Raw genomic sequence first — 19527 nt, 5'->3', positions numbered from 1 at the left:
GTTAGTGGTTCAAGACCAGGAGGAAGCTATTGAAGGGTAGAGCTGCTCTCACCAAGGGTATCCTCAGAAGTGTAGATCTCGCCTCGGTCACGCTCAGCCGTAGGTCAGTCCAAAGTCTACTAGAGTCCCAGGAGCTCTCCAACACTAAGCGAAGTCCGGGACGGGATCGTGTGCGTGCGTGGGGCGGAAATCCCGCCTCCCGGCACCTGCGGTTGGCCCTGGCCGCAGCCTGTGAGACCCTAGAAGGAAGAGGAGCAGGATTGCTGGAAGCCGGAGAGTTGGGAGGAGCAGCGAAGGGGTTCCTCTTCCCTATTGGCTGTATTGGCGGGGTTGATTTCCTGCGATTGGCTGGGTGCTGGGGGCGGCAGTCGCGCGTCAGCCTGCCCCTCGGGCCGCGAGAGGCGCCGGGATAGCGAGCGCCGGCCGGGGCCAGCTGCGGCTTGAAGGCTGTTCCCGCACGCCGGCGGGGCGAGGCTGCCTGGCCGCAGCGAGTCAGGTCCTGGTGTCCGGGGCGCGAGGATGGCCGGCGGCGGGGCGGGGCCGGCCTGGGGCGGAAGGGCGGCCGAGCCCGGGTGGCGGGCGTTGGCGCGGCAGCTGGGACCTGGGCCTGCGGGAACCGCCTGCGGTGCGGTCTCGGCTGTCTTTTCATTTCTAAGTGATGTTGTGGATTTTTCTGCAGATGTGACTTTTGTTTAGTTTGTTTCACGCACCACGCACTGGTCTGGTGTTAAAGCGACAGATGCATGCTAGTGTCATTTGTCGTTGAAATGAGGGGCTTCTGTTGTGTTTGTTTGTATATCTTTTGGATTAAAGGAAGGGGGATGACATTGTGCTTTGGTCTCTTATGACCGTCCATTCTCAAGGACTCGCCAACGTATTACAAAAACCTGGAGAATCCTACCTATATTGGAAGTAGGCTTTTCCTTTCTCCTCCCTCCTTCTCTCCATCGTTCCCTCTTATCTCCCATCCTCACTCCCCTCCCCCAATTCTTCTCTCCCTTCTTGCCATTTTTCTCTCCACAGCATTAAACCTTGCTTGAGGGTCTTTGTGAAATTTTAAAAAGCTTTAGGTCTTCAACGTTTCTGTTTTACTTGTAGGTCTGATAACTGGGAGGCAGCTGGAGGAAAGATGCCCTCTGAGTCTTTCTGTTTGGCTGCCCAGGCTCGTCTTGACTCCAAATGGCTGAAAACAGATATACAGGTGAGGTTTGACATTACTTTTTCTTGGTGTGTTTCTGCCTCTGTATTTTAGTTTCTCTTAAGGGTTTGTTTTAGGATATGTAAGAGGATGTCAGTTCTTGCCATATTAGAGAAATGGTTTATTTTCTGTAACTTAAGATGTAACAGCGTTTACTGCTGGTTTGTAGAAAGTGAGTGGCTGTAATTTAATTATAGTTCTTTGTAAGTGCAATAAACTTTGAGATCTAGTTACGCAAAAATTTTTCCTATTCACTAAGTCTGCATCACACCACAAAGTCTTGGTGACCATTCTTTGTTACTGATAGTTTTGAGATGTTCTGTTCATTATGTGGGGGAACAATGAAAGGACATGTAGTAACTTATTGTGGCTTGCAGAAACCCTCACATTTTATGGGAACTTGTGTTTGTGTTTCTGGAGAGATAAGAGTTAGTTAATTTGAATTATTTGTTTTATATTTATGACTGGTCTTATTAAGAGGAGTGGGCAGATTTTCACTTCAGAAACCTAAGGAAATAATGTTGGTTTTAGAGTCTAATGTTTGATTTAATAAAGTAATTATAAACTTGTCAGGAAATTATCAGGTAATAACAGTAATATTTCTGTGAATGATTCTTTACCCCTAAGCTAATCTTGTTTGTGAATGGTTAGGAAGAACTACTTTTGGAACTCCATTTTACCAGCAAAAAAGTGTCTGGAATATTTTGTGGTATATACATGGTTTTTTTTCCCCTCCCTGAGGTTAACCATTTAAAATATTCAGTAATCTATTTATTAGAATAGTCTTACATAGTATGTGACCTTTCGCTGGGAGTTGTAAGCAGTAGTTAGTTGCTCATAGATATTCGTATTGAAGTGTTATTGCCTTTACTTGATTTTCCCCCCTTAATCAGGTGTTGAGCACCAGTGGATATAAAGCTAAGCATTGTGGATGATGGGATTGTTATTAATGGTATAATGTTAGATAATTGGGTCAAGAATTGGTGTAGTAGTTGTTATTCTTTTGATTTTGTTTTTGTTTAAACATTTCCTTTTATTTATTAGTCTCTTTTTAAGTAGATGGAAGAGGTGAAGATAATTTATTACTGAACTCTTCAGGTTCACACAAACTCTTTAAGAATTTTTTTTTATATTTGTAGTTATGTATTTTGATAAACTTGTTGAAGTAAAGAACCATACCTAATGAAGTTTTATTTTCTTAGTAATAAAAATTGTAGAAAAAAAATTTAGTAACTACTAAATATGAGTTTTAGCATCTTGATGTAAAACCAGTATAATAAATAATTAAGAGCCTGTGACAAGTCAGGCAAATATACATAAAATGAGGCACCATTTATGTCTTAGAGTGCTTGTTATTTTTCTTTTGATTTCTGTTCAGTGTGATACATTGTTTTTGGCCTTTCCTAGACATTTTGAGTATTATTCAGAAATCTTCCAAACTGGCTGTGGTAGCACACACCTGTAACCCCAGGCTGAAACAGGATCACAAGTTTGACTCTGGAACTTGAGGCCCTGGGTTCAATCCCCAATACCATCATATCTCCTCCACTGCTCAACAAAAGAGGTCCTCCAAAATGCCTCCTAGGAAAAGTGAAGAGATTAGATTTTGAATAGAAGAAAATGTATTGTGGGTATTTCAGGTATTTAAATGCCATGAAAAAAATGATTGCTGCCCTATTTATACAGTTTCTCCAACATTGCTTATTTATTTTTTTGGGTAGTAGGGATGAACCCAGTGGTCCTCTACCACTGAGCTACATTCCAGTCCCTTTTATTTAGTTTGAACAGAGTCTCACAAAGTTTCCCAGGCTGGCCTCAAACTTGTGATCCTCCTGTTTTAGCAGGAGCCTCAACCTCCTAAGTAGCTGGGATTCCAGGTGTGCCCCACTGTGCCTAGCTTCAGCATTGTTTATTAAATGTGAGGAATCAATGCTGTTGTCTTACCCTAGGATCCTTGCAGATACACATTGTGGATGCAGATCTTGTGCTGACAGATTTTACCTTTATCTTATTGGGATGGCTCTCCCACCTGGAGAGTGAAGCATTCAATTTCTTACTTAGAGATTTTGTATTGGAAGCAGAATTGACACCTAGTTAAGGATTAATATGTGAGAGACATATATATGTAGAAAGATGTTTCGTAGGATTTAGTAAATCTGTTTTCTACAAGCTATTTTTGTTTGATATGCTTGAAAGTTTTAGTGACTTTTAGGATGGAAAGGTTTTGGAGTATGAATACTTTTAATACATACGTATTATAAAGTACACTGTTCTTCAACTTCTTGATCATAGGTATTAAGATGAATCAGGCCTGGGACTCTGTAACTAGCAGGTTTTAATGGAGTGCCTGTTATATGCCAGACAGGTATCTGATTTTTATATAAATATAATGCTGCTTATTTTTCAACACTTTTTTTTCAGATTGTTGTGTCAAGTCATTCGAATCACTGTTTTCTTTCACTATTCTCTTGAAAAGGCAATAAATTACACAGCTAAGAGATGTAGCTACATCACTATTTTATTCATACAATAAAAGGCTTTTATCTGATGTGATTGGTAGTTTTTCAGTGAGCCAAATATCAGTTCAACAAAGGAACTATCAAAACTAGTACATGATGCTTTAAAAGCTTTTTTATTCTTAAAACATTGGAATATTTATTTGCCAATCTTGATGTAAGTCTAAGGGTGTGTCTTTGAGCATGGGTCAAGAATAAGAGTTATCCTGCTCTTTCTTGCATAAGCTGCACTCAGATGAATTTCCTACAGTTTCTATTTTTGGGTTCTTTGAAGTGGCACATGAAATTAGATATGTATGAAGCAATTTTTAAAAACTTTTTATTTTGAAATAATAATATACTCAAAGGAGGTTGCAAAGAAAATAGAAAGGTCATTGTGTACCCTTTACCCAGACTCCCTGAGTGGCTCCATCTTATAGCTGTGGTACAGTATCAAAACCAGTATATTGACATTGGTACAACTCAGATGCATAGTTCTGTCTCATGTGCCATTCTGTCTCATGTGTCTAGTCATTTAATCACCAGTAGAGTTCGATACAAACTGTTTGATCACCAAAATGATCTCTTTAGTCACACCCACCCTCCATCTACTACAGTTTAAGCCCTGGTAACTACTGATCTGTTTTCTGTCTCTATAATTTTTGTTATTTCAAGATTGTATGGCATGTAGCCTTTTGAGATTAGCTTTGTTCACTCAGCATAATTTCCTTTAGGTCCATCAAAGTTGTAGAGAACGTCAGAGTTAAACTTGGCATCATTTATTTTTCTTTCTTTCTTTCTAGTCATTAATTTAAAAGGATTAAGCATAAAAGTAAACTTTAAAAACTATACAGATTTATTGAATGTACATTTGTTACTTTATGCTTAGAAATATCAGTAGATTAAAAAGTATAAATATGGGACTGGGGATATAGCTCAGTTGGTAGAGTGCTTATCTCACATGCACAAGGCCCTGGGTTCAATCCCCAGCACCAAACAAACAAACAAACAAAAAGTATAAGTATGAACATTATAATAAATTTTGTTCTTAGGGTTTTAACTAATCGGTTAATGACATAGAGAAATAAAAGAATGTGATAAATGTAGGTAGCTTATTTTACCTTCTTAGGATTAGATTTTAAAAAGTGCTCTTTACCTCTCATATCCAAGTATATCTGTCTGTATGGAAAAATTTTTGTTTACAAAAAGATGGAAAGAGGGTTTGGTATTCCTGTATGAGGTATGACATTGTATTAGGTTAATGCAAATAATTATGTATCATTGTTGATTTTGATATCCTTTTACTGATATTGAAAAAAATCTTCAAATGGAAGCTTGACTCTGCTGTTTCAATTTTAGAAACAAACTAAAAGACAGAATGCCTTACTGTGCTTTCCAGTAATTCTTTTTTTGGAGGGTGGGGGAGGGGATTGAACTTAGGAGCACTCGACCACTGAGCCACATCCCAAGCCCTCTTTTGTATTTTATTTAGAGACAGGGTCTCACTGAGTTGCTTAGCACCTTGCTTTTTGCTGAGACTGGCTTTGAACTCAAATTCTCATGTCTCAGCCTCCTGAGCCACTGAGATTATAGGAGCGTGCCACTGCGCCTGGCTTTTTCCTGTAATTCTTGTGTGTATCCAACTGGAACCATTTTTAGCACCAAAGTTTGCTTTGGTAGAAAAATAAAATAGGGATAAGAGAAAAGCATTATATAGTTTTGTATAACCTTAATCACAGAGTTAATTAGAAGAATAGAAAAACTTGATGTTTTCCAATTTAGGATTATATAATTTTAGTAGTTTTCAGGTGTTCTCTAATGGCTAATAGTTCTCCAGCAAACAATCTGTGTGTGTGTGTGTGTGTGTGTGTGTGTGTGTATACACACAGACACACTTTTCCTTTCCAGTTTCCATCTTTGTGCTTTAATTAGTTTTAAGTGTATTTTTGGTAAGCATGCATGTATCATCTCTGTTTTATTTCTTAAAGTGGGAGTAAATAGATTGTTTTGTAGAATGCTAATTGTAGTTATATCTGTCATTTTATATAAGTAGGGTCAGGAGTATTAGAATATCACGGTATGTCAGGAATTAAACACATTAATTTTCATATTAAGGTAAAAAGTTTATAATGACTTCTTAGGATAACTTTTATCTCTGTAGGATAGATAGCATTATTTACTTTTGTTCATGATTGTGGTACTTTTTTCCCCATCATGTAAGGAAGCATTTATTTGAGGTTTAACATGAAGTCATACAAATAAATTTTTAAAAAAAGTTTTTTAGGAATATTTTTATTTCATTTTTATGTGGTGCTAAGGATTGAACCCAGTGCTTCACACATGCTAGGTGAGCACTGTACCACTTGAGCCACAACCCCAGCCCCTCAAATTTTTATAAACACAAATCCACATTGAGTCATAACACAGATAGCAAAGGACAAAGTAAAAACAAAGAAACCTAATTGGCAGCTATATACAGTTGGACACAGTTGTGTCTTGTACACTAGAAAGTCTTTTACAAAATAATCATCTTAGATCAACAGAAGACCAATCTTCAGTGTTGTTCTGCAACATGAGTTTCTTTAGCGTCTCCTGTTTTCTCCAATGCCGTCTTTTAGTATGGCTGGTAATTATTTTGGTGATTGCCACCCTCTCAAGATGCCTTGCCATAAGTGCTCTGTTGACCACTATAGTTTGCATATCCCTATGCATAGTTCCCATAGTATAAGCATATCCACTGTAGCCACTATAGTTCTGAACATTACCATAGGAATTATTTGTAATTTCCATATCCTTGATCATAATACTTTTTAAATCCTTGGTTCTAGTTTTGTCCCTGACCTCAGCCATGACCCCTGGTACCTCATACAGGAATACCAAACCCTCTTTCCATATTTTCAATCTCTCCACCAACTTCAGCACCTCTTCCTTCTTTTTGTTGTTTTTACTGCCTATTATACCTCTTTGGGTTGTGCAGCTGTGATTTCACACTTCACAGAACCAATTTGATGATATCTGCTTTCTTTCTTTTTTTTTGTAGTCGTAGATGGACAAAATGCCTTTATTTATTTAACATTTATTTTTTATAATTAGTTGGGCACAATACCTTTATTTATTTTTATGTGATGCTGAGGATCAAACCTAGGGCCTCACACATGCTAGACAAGTGCTCTACTGCTGAGCCACAATCCCAGCCCCAGAATGCCTTTATTTTTATGTGGAGCTGAGGATTGAACCCAGTGCCTCACGCATGCTAGGCAAGCACTCTGCCACTGAGCTACAGCCCCAGCCCCTGATGATATCTGCTTTCAACAATTTCTTTACTGGCTCTTCATCTTTCATTTATTTTTGCATTCATGTGAAGTTCAATATTTTCAATCTCTCCAAAGGCTCCAGAGTACTCTTGAATTTGTTCTTCAGAAGTGTCTGGGCTCAGTCCGCACACAAAAACTTTTTTTTTTTTTTTTAAAAGAGAGAATTTTTTAATACTTATTTTTTAGTTTTCGGTGGATACAACATCTTTTATTTTTATGTGGTGCTGAGGATCAAACCCAGTGCCCCGTGCATGCTAGGTGAGTGCGTTACCGCTTGAGCCACATCCCCAACCCACAAAAACTTTTTTTTTAATATTTATTTTTTAGTTGTACACAATACCTTTATTTTGTTTATTTATTTTTATGTGGTGCTGAGGGTCAAACCCAGGGCCTCGCATGTGCTAGGTGAGCACTCTACCACTGAGCCACAACCCCAGCCCTCACAAAAACGTTTTTTAGGGGGTTCTTTCCCTTTTAAAGCTTTGGCCCTTTTGGGGTCTATCAATTTGCCATCCAGTTTGTGTTCTTTCTGTTCTAAAACCTTGTCAACACTAGTAGCATTTTTGAAAAAGTACAAATCCAAATCCTCTTGCTCTTTCAGTGACTGGATCTGTTTTAACTGTTTAGTCTTCAGGTTCCCAAATCAAGACAGATATTCAGTCAGATCTTTCTTGCTTGTATCCTAGGTCAAACCTCCCATAAACATTTTACTGCCATTCTGCCGATTCTTGCTTGCGTTGATCTTGATTCCTCTGTGTGGCTGTACTGGTTCATGTCCTCCATGGTGATGGAGCTGTTGACAGGGGGCTGCTGGTAGGGGGCTGCTGGTGTGCAGTTCTGGTCATGGCAGCAGTGGCAGCAGAATGTTGTATCGATTGTGGTTATTTTTATCTTCCCTATATTTTGGGTCAATTTTGTCAGGATTTTGTAAATGTTGTTAGCCAGCCTGCCTGCCTGCCTGCCTGCCTGCCTGCCTTCCTTCTTTCCTTCCTTCCTTCCTTCCTTCCTCTCTCCCTCCCTCCTTTCCTCCCTCTCAGAGGCACTTTATTACTGAGCTATGTCCCCAACTCATTTTTATTTGGAGACAGGGTCTCGTGAAGTTGCTGAGACTATCTTTGAACTTGCCTCAGCCTCTGGATTATCCGGGATTACTGGCATATGCCACTGCTCCCAGTTTGGCCTTTTTTTTTTTTTTTTTTTAAGAGAAAACTAACTTTTAGCTTGGTTTTTGGAAAAGGCCAATAATAGTTATAAAGGAAAAGAAATGAGTTTATCATCAGACTTGGACGACAGTAGAAGAAAAGTGGATAACATGTTTAAGGCAATCAAGAAAAGAAAATGTGAACCAAGGATTTTATGTGCCAGCAAAACTGACTTTTCAGGTAAAAACAACACAGATTTATCAGTTAGCAGTAATGCAGGAAATATATTTTCATAAGCCAGTTTTGTGGAATTGATACGTTCTTCAGACAATTTAATGGCTGTACATCCCCATAGGACTGGTGCTGGTCATTAAACCCACAGTTTTGGGTAAAACCTAGACTATAATGAATGTTCCAAGGGCGAGAACAGTGGAATAGCTATATGCTTAGACATTGTAGATTATGGTGTAACTGTTTCATAATGTCTATTATTAATCCTATCCATTGTAATTTTCTCATTAGTATTTTTTCACTTGTGGAGGCTCCAGTTGGGTCCTTTTTAATGTCCCACTTCACTGTAAGAACATTAAATGTTAATTCTATCACCTCTGGATTTATTTCTGCTGTGTTTTCTTAATTTTACATTTTTTTGTGGTACCAGGGATTGAACCCAGCATTTTGTGCACGCTAGGCAAGTGCTGTATCACTGAGTTACGCGCCCCCAGCCCTTTTTGTATTTTTAAAATTTTGAGATAAGATCTTGCTAATTTGCTCAGTTGAGCTTGAATTTACAATCCTCCTGCTTCAAGCCTCCTGAGTAGTTGGAATTATAAGTGTGTACCACCATGCCCAATTTCTGTTGCTGATTGATCCTATCATTTCTATTGATCAGTTTCTCTCATTATGGGATGTGGTTGTGTGCCTGCTAATATTTGATTGAATGCTAGACTTTTTTTGGGGGGGGCACTGGGGATTGAACCCAGGGTGCTCTAGCGGTGGCTTTGTTTTTGTTCTGGCATGCATGTGTGTTACTTGAGATCAATTTGATCTTTTCAAAGCTTGATTTTAAAAACAACAACAACAACACAACAAAGAAAAGCATTGATCCTAAGGTTTATTAGGGCTGATCCACACAGCCTTTATTTGGGCTAATTTATTCGTATTAAGATAGTGTCCTTCTTAGGACTATATCTGATGCATAGCATGATATCCTAACTGTTGGACTTGAATTGGCACATACTTGATTCTTACCTCCTTTCCATTTTGGGGTCATTAGTTCCTAGGAGGTCACTATTGTATGTGTCCTTCCAGATGTTTAGTTTCTACCTTCCAAAAAAGGATCCCTTGTTGCTCACACAGCTTTTGCTCTTCCTTCTTCCCTGCTGACACTATCCAGGTAATGAAAGAATGGGCTGTAGCAATACTTCTTGTTTCTTTGTAAACTGGGCTTCCTCCTTGGCTTAGTTTTTAAATGTTTTGGCTCCGCGTCCCCCCTCCCCCCAGTTTAAATGGCTCTTTTAAACATCTTTGTCTCTTAACCTAGATTACATCTCAGAACACTGATATGTAGAGCCCAGCTAGTATGGGGCAGTCCCAGAGTGTAGTTGAGGCTGAGAATGGTAGTCCACTGTTTTTCCTGGAGTATTGGCATCTCCTTCAGGCCTCCATCTATAAACTGTCTGCTCTGACTTCTAGATTTGAGTGTATAACTCTGAACACTCTGCTAAGAACTGGATTTATATTTACATACTCCATGTTTATTTATATTTACATACTCCATGTTTAACTAACTATGTTAGTTGTATCTTACAAAGCATAGGTTTCTGGGCTGTAGCTGTAGCTCAGTTGTAGAGTGCTTGCCTAGCACCTGTGAGGCACTGGGTTCGATCTCAGCACCACATTAAAAAAATAAATAAATAAAATAAAGATATTGTGTCCATCTACAACTAAAAATATAAAAAAAAGAATAGGTTTATCTTGGCTTACTATTATTTAAGTTCCAGTCATGATTGATTGGCTCTGATTTTTTGGATCTGTGGTGAGGCAGTACATGCTAAGAGTATGTGATGGAGCAAAACCACTCGTCTTCATCATCTAGGAAGCAAAAGGGAAGACAAAGAGACTGGGGTCCCACAATACCTTTTGAGGGCCATCTCCAATGACTTAACGACCTCCCACTAGTTCCAACCTCCTAAAAGTTTCATTCTTCCAAATAGTATCACTCTGGGGACCAAACTTTTAACACATGGAGTTTTGAGGGGATACTTAATCAAATCATAACATTAGTGCAAATTGTAGTGGTTAAAACTGAACTAATTCTCATTTGTATTCTGTTCCTTGCCTTTTCATATCTGATTTGATGCACTTGATTTGAAATAATTGTAAATACTTTCTTTGTCTTGGCTTAGGTTCTCATCATTTCTCATTTGACTCTTGGTAGTGGTTTCCTAGTTCATTTTCTTTGTTTCTAATTTCTTCCTCTTTTGTCTCCATTGCATTATTAGTTAAGGAGTAGGTCATGGATTCCTTTGAGTGTCTGAAGATAGTAGTGTGTAACTCCTGGAGCATGGTGCATATGAGCTATGAGATTTGGCCCCTGTGTGCACCATGGTGGGAACTAGACTAGAGTGGCAGCACTTAGCTACTCTGCTGTTAGCATTCCATTCCCTAATTAAACCTCAGAGGCCTTGAATGCCCATGGTTCACATTTTAAAAAGAATTTGCCTCTCCTCCTTCCTGTTGATACTTTTTTCAAGAGTCATATGTTTTGTTCCAAGTTATTTTGTTAGTGATGTGAACAGATAAAATAGGAATGCTGAGAGAAAGTTGTTGCTTCTACAGAAACTAAACTGAATGTCAAACTGTTTTTCCATTGCTATGTAACGAGTCCCTAACCACAAATATAGCAACTGACAATAATGCACACTTACAGTCTGATAGTTTTCATGGATCAGGAGTCTGGCTATGGCTTAGCTTGGTCCTCTGCTTTGGATGTCACTAGACGGAAGCCAAGGTGTCAGCTGGGCTGCACCCTTATCTGGGGCTCAGGGTCCTGGTTGGAAGAATTGGATTCTTTGAATTTATGGGACTAAAGCTCTGGGCTCTTAGAGGCTTCCCCTCTCCATAGGCAGTCCAAGCCCACAACTTGCTTTTTCCAGGGTCTTAAGGATAGCCCCAGGATAATCTTACTTTTGATTAACTAGAAAGTAGTCTGATTGGAACCTTATTTACATATGCAGAATCCTCTCACCTTTGTCATAGAATGAACAACATGTAGTCACAAGTATTATATCCCATTCTATTTAGAGGCCTCACACACACTTGGGGAAAAGGGTTATAGATGGTGGGTGTATACCCCGGGGGATTAGAATCTTGGGGGCCATTTTTGGTTACCATAGATAATTTGGATAAAATTGGAATGCCAAAGATACTTGCACAGCCTGGTGCAGTGGTTAGTGCCTGTAATCTCAGATACTGGGAGCCTGAGGCAAGAGGTTAGGTATTCCATGCCAGCCTTTGCAACATAACAAGACTGTCTTAAAACAATACAAGATTTACACAGATTAGGTGGGAAAGAACTGTAAAGGATTGGAGAAAAAGTCTTTAAAATTCTAGAAGACTTCTGCACTGAGATTGTATGCAAAATGTCCTTCAGTCCTTGCTTCATTTAAAAGAAACTGCAACTGGAGATAGTAGGTGCTTCAGGAGGGTAGTATCCACCACAATAATGGCAGGGAACTAGCTAGGAGACTTGTACATAAGAAAAGGCCTGGCTTAGTTAGGGTATATATAGCTCAGTTGAAGAGCACTTGCTTGGCATTTGTGAGGCTCCAGTTCCATCTCCAGCACTGCAAAAAAAAAAAAAAAAAAAAAAAGAAGAAGAAAGAAAGAAAGAGTAAACAGATGACACAATTTAAAATGTTGTATGTGTTATAGAAGATGTCTTCAGTTGCACCTACAGTTTTCTTTAGAAGGGTTACCTTTTCTTGGTGTTCCAAAAGTTTCTTTCCCTACTTTGTGCTGGTTGCGTGCTCTGGGAAGCCTTTTCTGATTCATACATGTTGATGAACTAGGCTATTTTTGTTTTTAGTTTTTTCTTTGAATATCACTATGAACTTATGTAGTATAATTCATTTTTGTGCATTATATTTGGTGTGTATTTGGATGCTCAAAATTGTTCTAAATTTGGCCAGAAGTCCTGTTAGTCTTTTTTTTTTTTTTTTTTTTAATGTATTACTGGGATTGAACCCCAGGGTTATTCCACCACTGAGGCATACTCCCAGCTCTTCTTTATTTTTTATGTTGAGACAATGGCTGGGCTGGAACTTGTGATCTTCCTGCTTCAGCCTCATTGCCTGCCCCAGGCTTATGTTGTCTGCTAAGGCCCTTGAGTCAATCTTTTCTCTTTTGGTGTCAGATGGTGCTTAAAGAACAATATCTGGGTTCTGATTTTATTCATATCTGTTAGAATGCCTCTGATTCTAGGTCCAAAGACAGAACAAGCAAATAATATTAAATAAAGCTGGGTGTGGTTGCCCATGCCTGTAATCCCTGCAGCTTGGAAAGCTGAAGCAAGAGGATCACAAGTTGGAGACCAGCCTCAGCAACTTAGGGACCTTGTCTCAAAATAAAAAACAAAAAGGGCTATGGATTTGACTCAGTGTTGTGACTTAAGTGCCCCTGTATTCAGTCCCTAATACCAAAAAATGCAAAAACAAAACATAACAAAAACATACTGGGATTCCTAATCCAAATTGTTTTAAAAAACTTCTTGGATTTGATCTCTTTTCTAATTAAAACCTTAGTTTCTGGTAATATTAATCAACTTTATTATAAATGTGTTTTATCATAAAACATACATATAATGGTAGTTTTAAAGTTGTATATCAATGTTATGATTACCAGTAAGACCAGTGAATGAAGGGGGGCTTTTTCCCTACCTTAGAATATACTGTATGAATGATTTATAATTCAAAAGTCCCTTGAAATACTTTTCTTTCTGATATTTAACAGGTTAATTTGCTTGTTACCATTTGTAAGTTTTGCTTTTTTATGATTTAATTTTAATTTTTGAAGATGGAAACATTGTGTGCTTCAAAAGTAAACTACTTAAGGTCTATTCACAGTCTTGCTTTCATTGGTTTCTTCTGCCTTCCTCCATGTCACCTCAATGTTTTCCCATAGGTAATCACTGTAACTTGTTTTTGGTTCACCTTTTCAGAGCATGAGACAATGGCTGGGCTGGAACTTGTGATCTTCCTGCTTTGTATCTTACACAAAAGTTAGCATAGTAAATTCTTGTATCTTACACAAAAGTTAGCATAGTAAATACACCGCTTTGTGACTTGATTTTTTTTTTTAACCTCACTCTCTTTGTTGGATGATTTTCATTAAATGTTATTTATTTTTGAGTGAATTATTGAATAAATAAATTATTGATTTATTACTGACTAATTGAATATAATAAGAGGAAATGAGATTTCTCCTCATATAATTCTTTGAGAAGTACAGTGTGAGTGTGAGCAAACTGTAAAGTTTTCTTGTTCATCATTGCCAGCTTGCATTCTCAAGAGATGGGCTCTGTGGCCTATGGAATGAAATGGTTAAAGATGGGGAAATTGTTTATACTGGAACGGAATTAACACAGAATGGAGAGCTCCCTCCTAGAAAAGGTAAGCTCCTTTTTTATTTTGTAAAAACCACCATAAATTGCATTTTGTGGAACTTTTGTAACATAGGCACAAACATTTGGTCATACCTCTTGTAAGTTTTGTTTTTCACTTGGTGATTGATGTCTAAGATATTAGTTAATATTTTAAGCTGCTTGGATTTCGTTGTTTATATGACTTGAAGGCATTCTTTTTTTTCTCATGTGTGATAGGCAAGCACTCTATCATTGACTTACATCCCCATCCCTTTTTAAACTTTACTTTGAGACAGTGTCTTGTTGAGTTCTCCGGCTGGCCTTGAATTTGTGATCTTCCTGCCTTACCCTCCAGAGTAGCTGCATTATAGATATCTGCTACTGTACCTGTCAGTGTAAAACCACCTCCCTGTATTTGTAGTGGTGTCTTCCTGTGTCTAGTTTGCAGCTTATAAGAAATTGTTAATATTTTCTCTTTCAAAGTTCCAAAATAGATCTTTCCTTGGCTAACATTAAATTATCACTGTAAGATTGAACGCTAAATTTGTTGGCTCTACTACTTGAAAGTCATCAAGACGGATAAAGCTGCTACTTTAGGAAGTACTTCCTTTTCTTGTCATAGAATGAATTAGGATAGTGTCTATTTGAAAATACAAAAAGTGGGCTGGGGCTGTAGCTGAGTGGCAGAGTTCTTACTTAGCATGTATGAGGCACTAGGTTCGATCCTCAGCACCACGTAGAAAAATAAATAAAATAAAGGCATGCTGTTCATCTAAAACTATAAAAAAAAGAAAATATAGGATATAAGTTGGATGTGATCCTTGTAATCCCAACTACTTAGAAGGTTAAGGCAGGAGAATTGCAAGTTCATGGTCAGCCTTGACAACTTATTGAGAACTTATCTCAAAAGACAAAATGAAAAACAAAAACCAAAAAACAAAAACAAAAGAGCTGGGGATGTAGCTCAGTGTTAGAGTACTTGCCTAGCTTGTGTGAGACTCTGGGTTCAATCCCCAATAACACAGAAAAAAATAAATAAAAAAGAAAAGAAAAAATACATGGAAAAAGTATTGTCATATTTTTCACTTGTAACACCTGGCAAAGTTAGCTCAGTTTCTTCTGAAATTTGTTTGTTTGAAAATTTCTATTTACACACAGAATAACTTAAAAATGCATGTAGAGATTGGCTACACATCCATACCCCAGATCCTGTGACCACTGTTTGGCTCCACATGTTTATCACAGTGCTCCTGGCCTTACAGCCTTGTCTATCCATTGATGTGTCTTGCCTGGCTTCCTTAGATACTTCATGCACATCAACTTGAGTAGGGTTTTAGTTTTTTTGTCTTCCACATAAAATCTATGCATAATGAAGTGCATACATATATAGTGAGATTAGATCTCCCTGTGTTTCCCAGGCTGGTCTCAAATTCCTATGATTCTCCCACCTGTATCCTGATTAGCTGGGACTACAGGTATGTACCACCATACCTGGCTGAAATGAGTGTATTTTTAAGTTTACAAGTGTTGGCAAAGATACCTTGTGACCTAAACCTTTATCAACACTATTCCTGCTTAGAAAGTTCCCTTGTTGGGCTGGGGATGTGGCTCAAGCAGTAGCGTGCTCGCCTGGCTTGTGTGGGGCACTGGGTTCGATCCTCAGCACCACATAAAAATAAAAAATAAAGAAGTTGTATCCACTGAAAACTAAAAAATAAATTAAAAAATTCTCTCTCTCTCTCTCAAAAAAAAAAAAAAAAAAAAAAAGAAAGAAAAAAAAGAAAGTTCCCTTGTTTGCCTTCCTAATTCATATCTAACTCTGCTGCCCAGAGGCAACCACTGGTCTGATCTTTCTCTGCATTGATTAGTTTTCCTTGTTCTAGAACTTGGTGTAAATGGAATCATCCAGTCATGGTTTTTTTTGTGTCTGGCTTCTTTCTCTCTGCATAATGTTTTTGAGTTTCATCCCCTTACTCCCTTTTTTGCATGCATCAGTAGTTTTATTTTTAAGTTTTATGCCTCTTCCCAGCCCTCCAGTATTTGTTAATAAATTAAAATAGTATTTCCCAAAGTGTTCTCTGTGAAACACTAGTTCTAAATGTGCTCTAAGAAAAGGCAGTCACATGGAAAAGTCTGGAATATATATTTTGTTCATTATATTTGTTGAACTTATTTTTGTTCTTTGTTCTTTTAAAAATCATGTGGTTAGAAAGCAAAGTATAATTGTTCTTTATGTAGATTCCAACTAAAAGGGTTTTTTGGGGATATTTTTTAGCATTCAGTGAAAGTTTCTATTTTTAGTGGGGCATGATGTGTACTTTTTATTATTAGAGAATACTTTATTTATAGATGGGTTGATACATATTATATTTCATTTTAAGACTGTATTTTAAGTCAGTTGTAGCTAATTTGTGAGGAAAACACAGCTTAGAATAGGAGTTCCTTTTTTTTTTTTTTTTTTTAAAATCTTTTTTTTTTTTTTTTTTTTTTTAAAGAGAGAGTGAGAGAGGAGAGAGAGATAGAGAGAATTTTTAATATTTATTTTTTTTAGTTCTTGGCGGACACAACATCTTTGTTGGTATGTGGTGCTGCTGAGGATCGAACCCGGGCCGCACGCATGCCAGGCGAGCGAGATACCGCTTGAGCCACATCCCCAGCCCAGAATAGGAGTTCCTTAAATCCACAGATTCCTTTTCATTTCTTTGCAGTTTTCTTTCAGTTTGCTGTATGTCTATTCCCAAAGGGATTGATGACTTTTTTTTTTTATCACCCACAAAGAAAGTGGGGGTGGGTTCTTAACTGTTGTCTAACTTCTTGATTCCTTTAATTTGTTTTGGAAAAATAGTGGCTTGTAATAATTGGCACTTTCCTCTGGGATATATTTTTCTTCCTTTCTTTTGCAATTGAATTTCCTAGGCTCACTGATAATGAATGAAAACTCCCTTACAGGTATAAGCTTTTGAATCACAAAGTAGCCCCTAATGAGACTTAATTATAGTTTTACTTTTTCAAGTTGATGTTTCTTTTTATTATTTTTAGATGGACATACTATCCTCATTTATTTTTATGTGGTGCTGAGGATGGAACCCCATGCCTCATACGTGCTAGGCAAGTGATCTACCACTGTGCTACAACCCCAGCCCTGATGTTTCTTATTCTTATTTATTTATTGGGACTGAGGATTGAATCCCAGGACACTTTCCCACTGGAATACATCCCTGGCCACCCCCCCTTTTTTTAAATTTCGAGACAGGGTCTTACTAAGTTGCTGAGGCTAGCCTCAAATTTGAGATCCTCCTTCTCGAGCCTTCTGAGTTTCTAGGATTACAAGTGTATGCCACCATACCTGGTTGATTTTTTTTTCTTATTTATACTTTATTTAAGGTTGTTTGAGGGGACATAGAGGAAGGAATAGGATTTAAATAAAGGAAAGTTAGGTTCAGGAGGCTGAGGCAGGAGGATCACAAGTTTAAGGCCTGTTTCTGTAATTTATCGAGGCTCTAAGCAACTTAGTGAGACCCTGTCTTGAAATTAAAAATAAAAATGGAAATGTAGCTCAGTGGTGATGTGCCTCTGTGTTAAACACTCACCCCCCCCCCACCCCACCCCCAAAAAAAAAGAAAAAAGGAAAGTTGGAGCTGGGGTTATAGCTCAGTGAAGATCAGTGATGGTATGCTTGCCTAGCATTTGTGAGACCCTGGGTTCAATCCCCAGCACCATGTTAAAAAAAAAAAAGCAAAGTTACGGGATACTAAAGCTGCTCTTTTGTGAAAAATTGCAGTGTCATGAACTGTTTTATTTCTAGTAAACCTTTCAGTCTATGCAGATAGTGGAAGTATAAGTACTTTGTTATCTGCTTTATATTTTCTTGAAAGTATTTTCTTCATTATTTCTTTTAATCCTTGTCTCTTTAATGGAGATTCACCCAAATCATAAAGGGCAGATCTAGCAATTGAAGTCAGGCCTCTTGAAAAATTTTATTGCTATTTCCACAACACTACAAATTGATAGCATGACCTGCTTTTTATAGTTTCATATATCTTATTTTTTTTCTTGACTTAATATTATACATTATTGTGGCAATTATTTTGCTTTTTTTTTTTTGTGTGTGTGTAGTCAGTACTCTTATTTAACATATTTCAGTTTTAAAAGTCCAAGGACAAGTTTTGGATTTTGGGGTGAAGATTAGTGGAGTCATATTTTGTACTGTCTGATAACTTCCCAATGTTTTTATAGTTTTCTCTGGAAATTGTTAAAAAAGAAAAGGCGCTAACTGTGACCCATGTCCTCAAATAACTCATGATTATTAAGGCAAAAATCAAAACTCAGGCATAATGTGTGTAATAGGATAGCACAGCCCCCGTAAATGTTACAGCAAGTACAGGCTGGAGGAGTTCTGAGGGAGGAGTGTTTTCTGTGGTTAGGAGGCCAGCCTGGTCCTGGCCTTGAAGAACAGTGGCATGTGGTATTAGAGGTAGACACTAAGACTCCAAGTGGAGTATGCATGGGTCAGAGCTGGCCGTGGTTGGAGAGTAGTGATGGGGTCAGGGGATGGTGAGCAGGATCAGTAGAATGAGGTTAGGCCAGAACAAAGGGATATGTATTTCTTGGAGTGCCCACTTGTACTCACATCCTTGGAAGGGTGCCTTCTGATACAGTTGGACAAACACTCTGAATGATACTTTATGTACCAGAGTTTAAAAATACTTTCATGGAGGGGTATGAATATTAGAAAAAGTGGCCAGGATTCCCTTCTCCTAATGGTGGGAACTCCAAGTATTAAATTCTAATTTCTCAGCCTAAGGATTCTCAAACTCCAGGCTCATCAGGATACATTAGAGGGCTTCTTTTAATTACTATGGAAGGCGTCACTTTTGGAGACCCTGACTGGGTGGGTAGGTTTGGAGTGAAGCCTGGGATTTGATTCTCTAACACTTTTCCAAGAGTGCATCATGGTTTTTGTTCAGTAGGCTCAGTCTGTTGCATTGGGAGTTAGATGCAGTGGTGGTGGTGGGTGGATTTCACTGACTATTAAGCTTTTTCACTAAGCTATATCTCCAGCTGTTTTTATTTTATTTTTTTGAGACAGGGTCTTACTAAGTTGCTTAGAGCCTTGTTGAGTTGCTGAGGCTGGCCTTGAGTACTGATACACTGCAGAACCACATGATTTCTGATGATATAAAAAATAGTTCATCGGAATTTATAATTTAATTAGGACGAGTCTATAGTCTCAGATTTTTCAGTTTAAAACACTATATGGAAATCATGTCAATTTGCCTAATGAGTACACTAGTGCAGGAAATTTTAAAAATTCATATTAACTCTCCTGTCCTTGAGAGAATAAACATAAGGCATATGCTTGTGTTATATGTAACACTGTTATCACCACAGGGATAACAGATGTAAAACCATCTTTAACCAGAATTATCAGACTAGTCTATTTTTGCAAGGATTCACCTGGATTATGCAAATTTGTATTCTGTATCAGAAGGTGCTTCTGAATTAGTGGACTCGTTCCTTCTCTCTTTTGAATTAGTGGTTTAAATTGTTTCTCCCTTTTTAATGAAGAGGTTGGCCAATACTTATAGTATCAAAGCTTATTTCTTTTTTGGGGATTCTTGATTCCATTTTTTTTAAGAGTATAAACGCCATTATTAGTCTTTTTAAGCCAGTCAGAGTAGGAGTGCCACCAAATATAATAGACTTCATAACCTTAATAATCCCCTCCCAAAAT

The 19527-nt window shown here is 37.9% G+C and overlaps 1 protein-coding gene and 1 pseudogene across 1 annotated transcript in view; one reads left to right on the top strand and one right to left on the bottom strand.

The window, feature by feature from the left end:
* Positions 1–410: 410 nt before the first annotated feature.
* Positions 411–19527, top strand: part of LOC144251635 (E3 ubiquitin-protein ligase HERC2-like) — a gene marked incomplete at its 3' end in the record, with an annotated part of 45214 nt that continues 26097 nt past the window's right edge. Inside the window, exons 1-3 of the mRNA XM_077794451.1 lie at positions 411–496; positions 1099–1201; positions 13707–13821. Of these exons, the coding sequence (XP_077650577.1) occupies positions 1130–1201; positions 13707–13821 (187 nt within the window). The remainder of the gene's footprint in view (positions 497–1098; positions 1202–13706; positions 13822–19527) is intronic.
* LOC113190949 (heterogeneous nuclear ribonucleoprotein D-like) lies at positions 6308–7876 on the bottom strand (annotated as a pseudogene).

The sequence above is a fragment of the Urocitellus parryii genome, unplaced genomic scaffold, assembly GCF_045843805.1.
Source record: "Urocitellus parryii isolate mUroPar1 unplaced genomic scaffold, mUroPar1.hap1 Scaffold_1396, whole genome shotgun sequence".
Lineage (NCBI taxonomy): Eukaryota > Metazoa > Chordata > Mammalia > Rodentia > Sciuridae > Urocitellus > Urocitellus parryii.
Note: the sequence above shows the minus strand (reverse complement) of the source record. Positions and strands in the feature narration are given on the sequence as shown.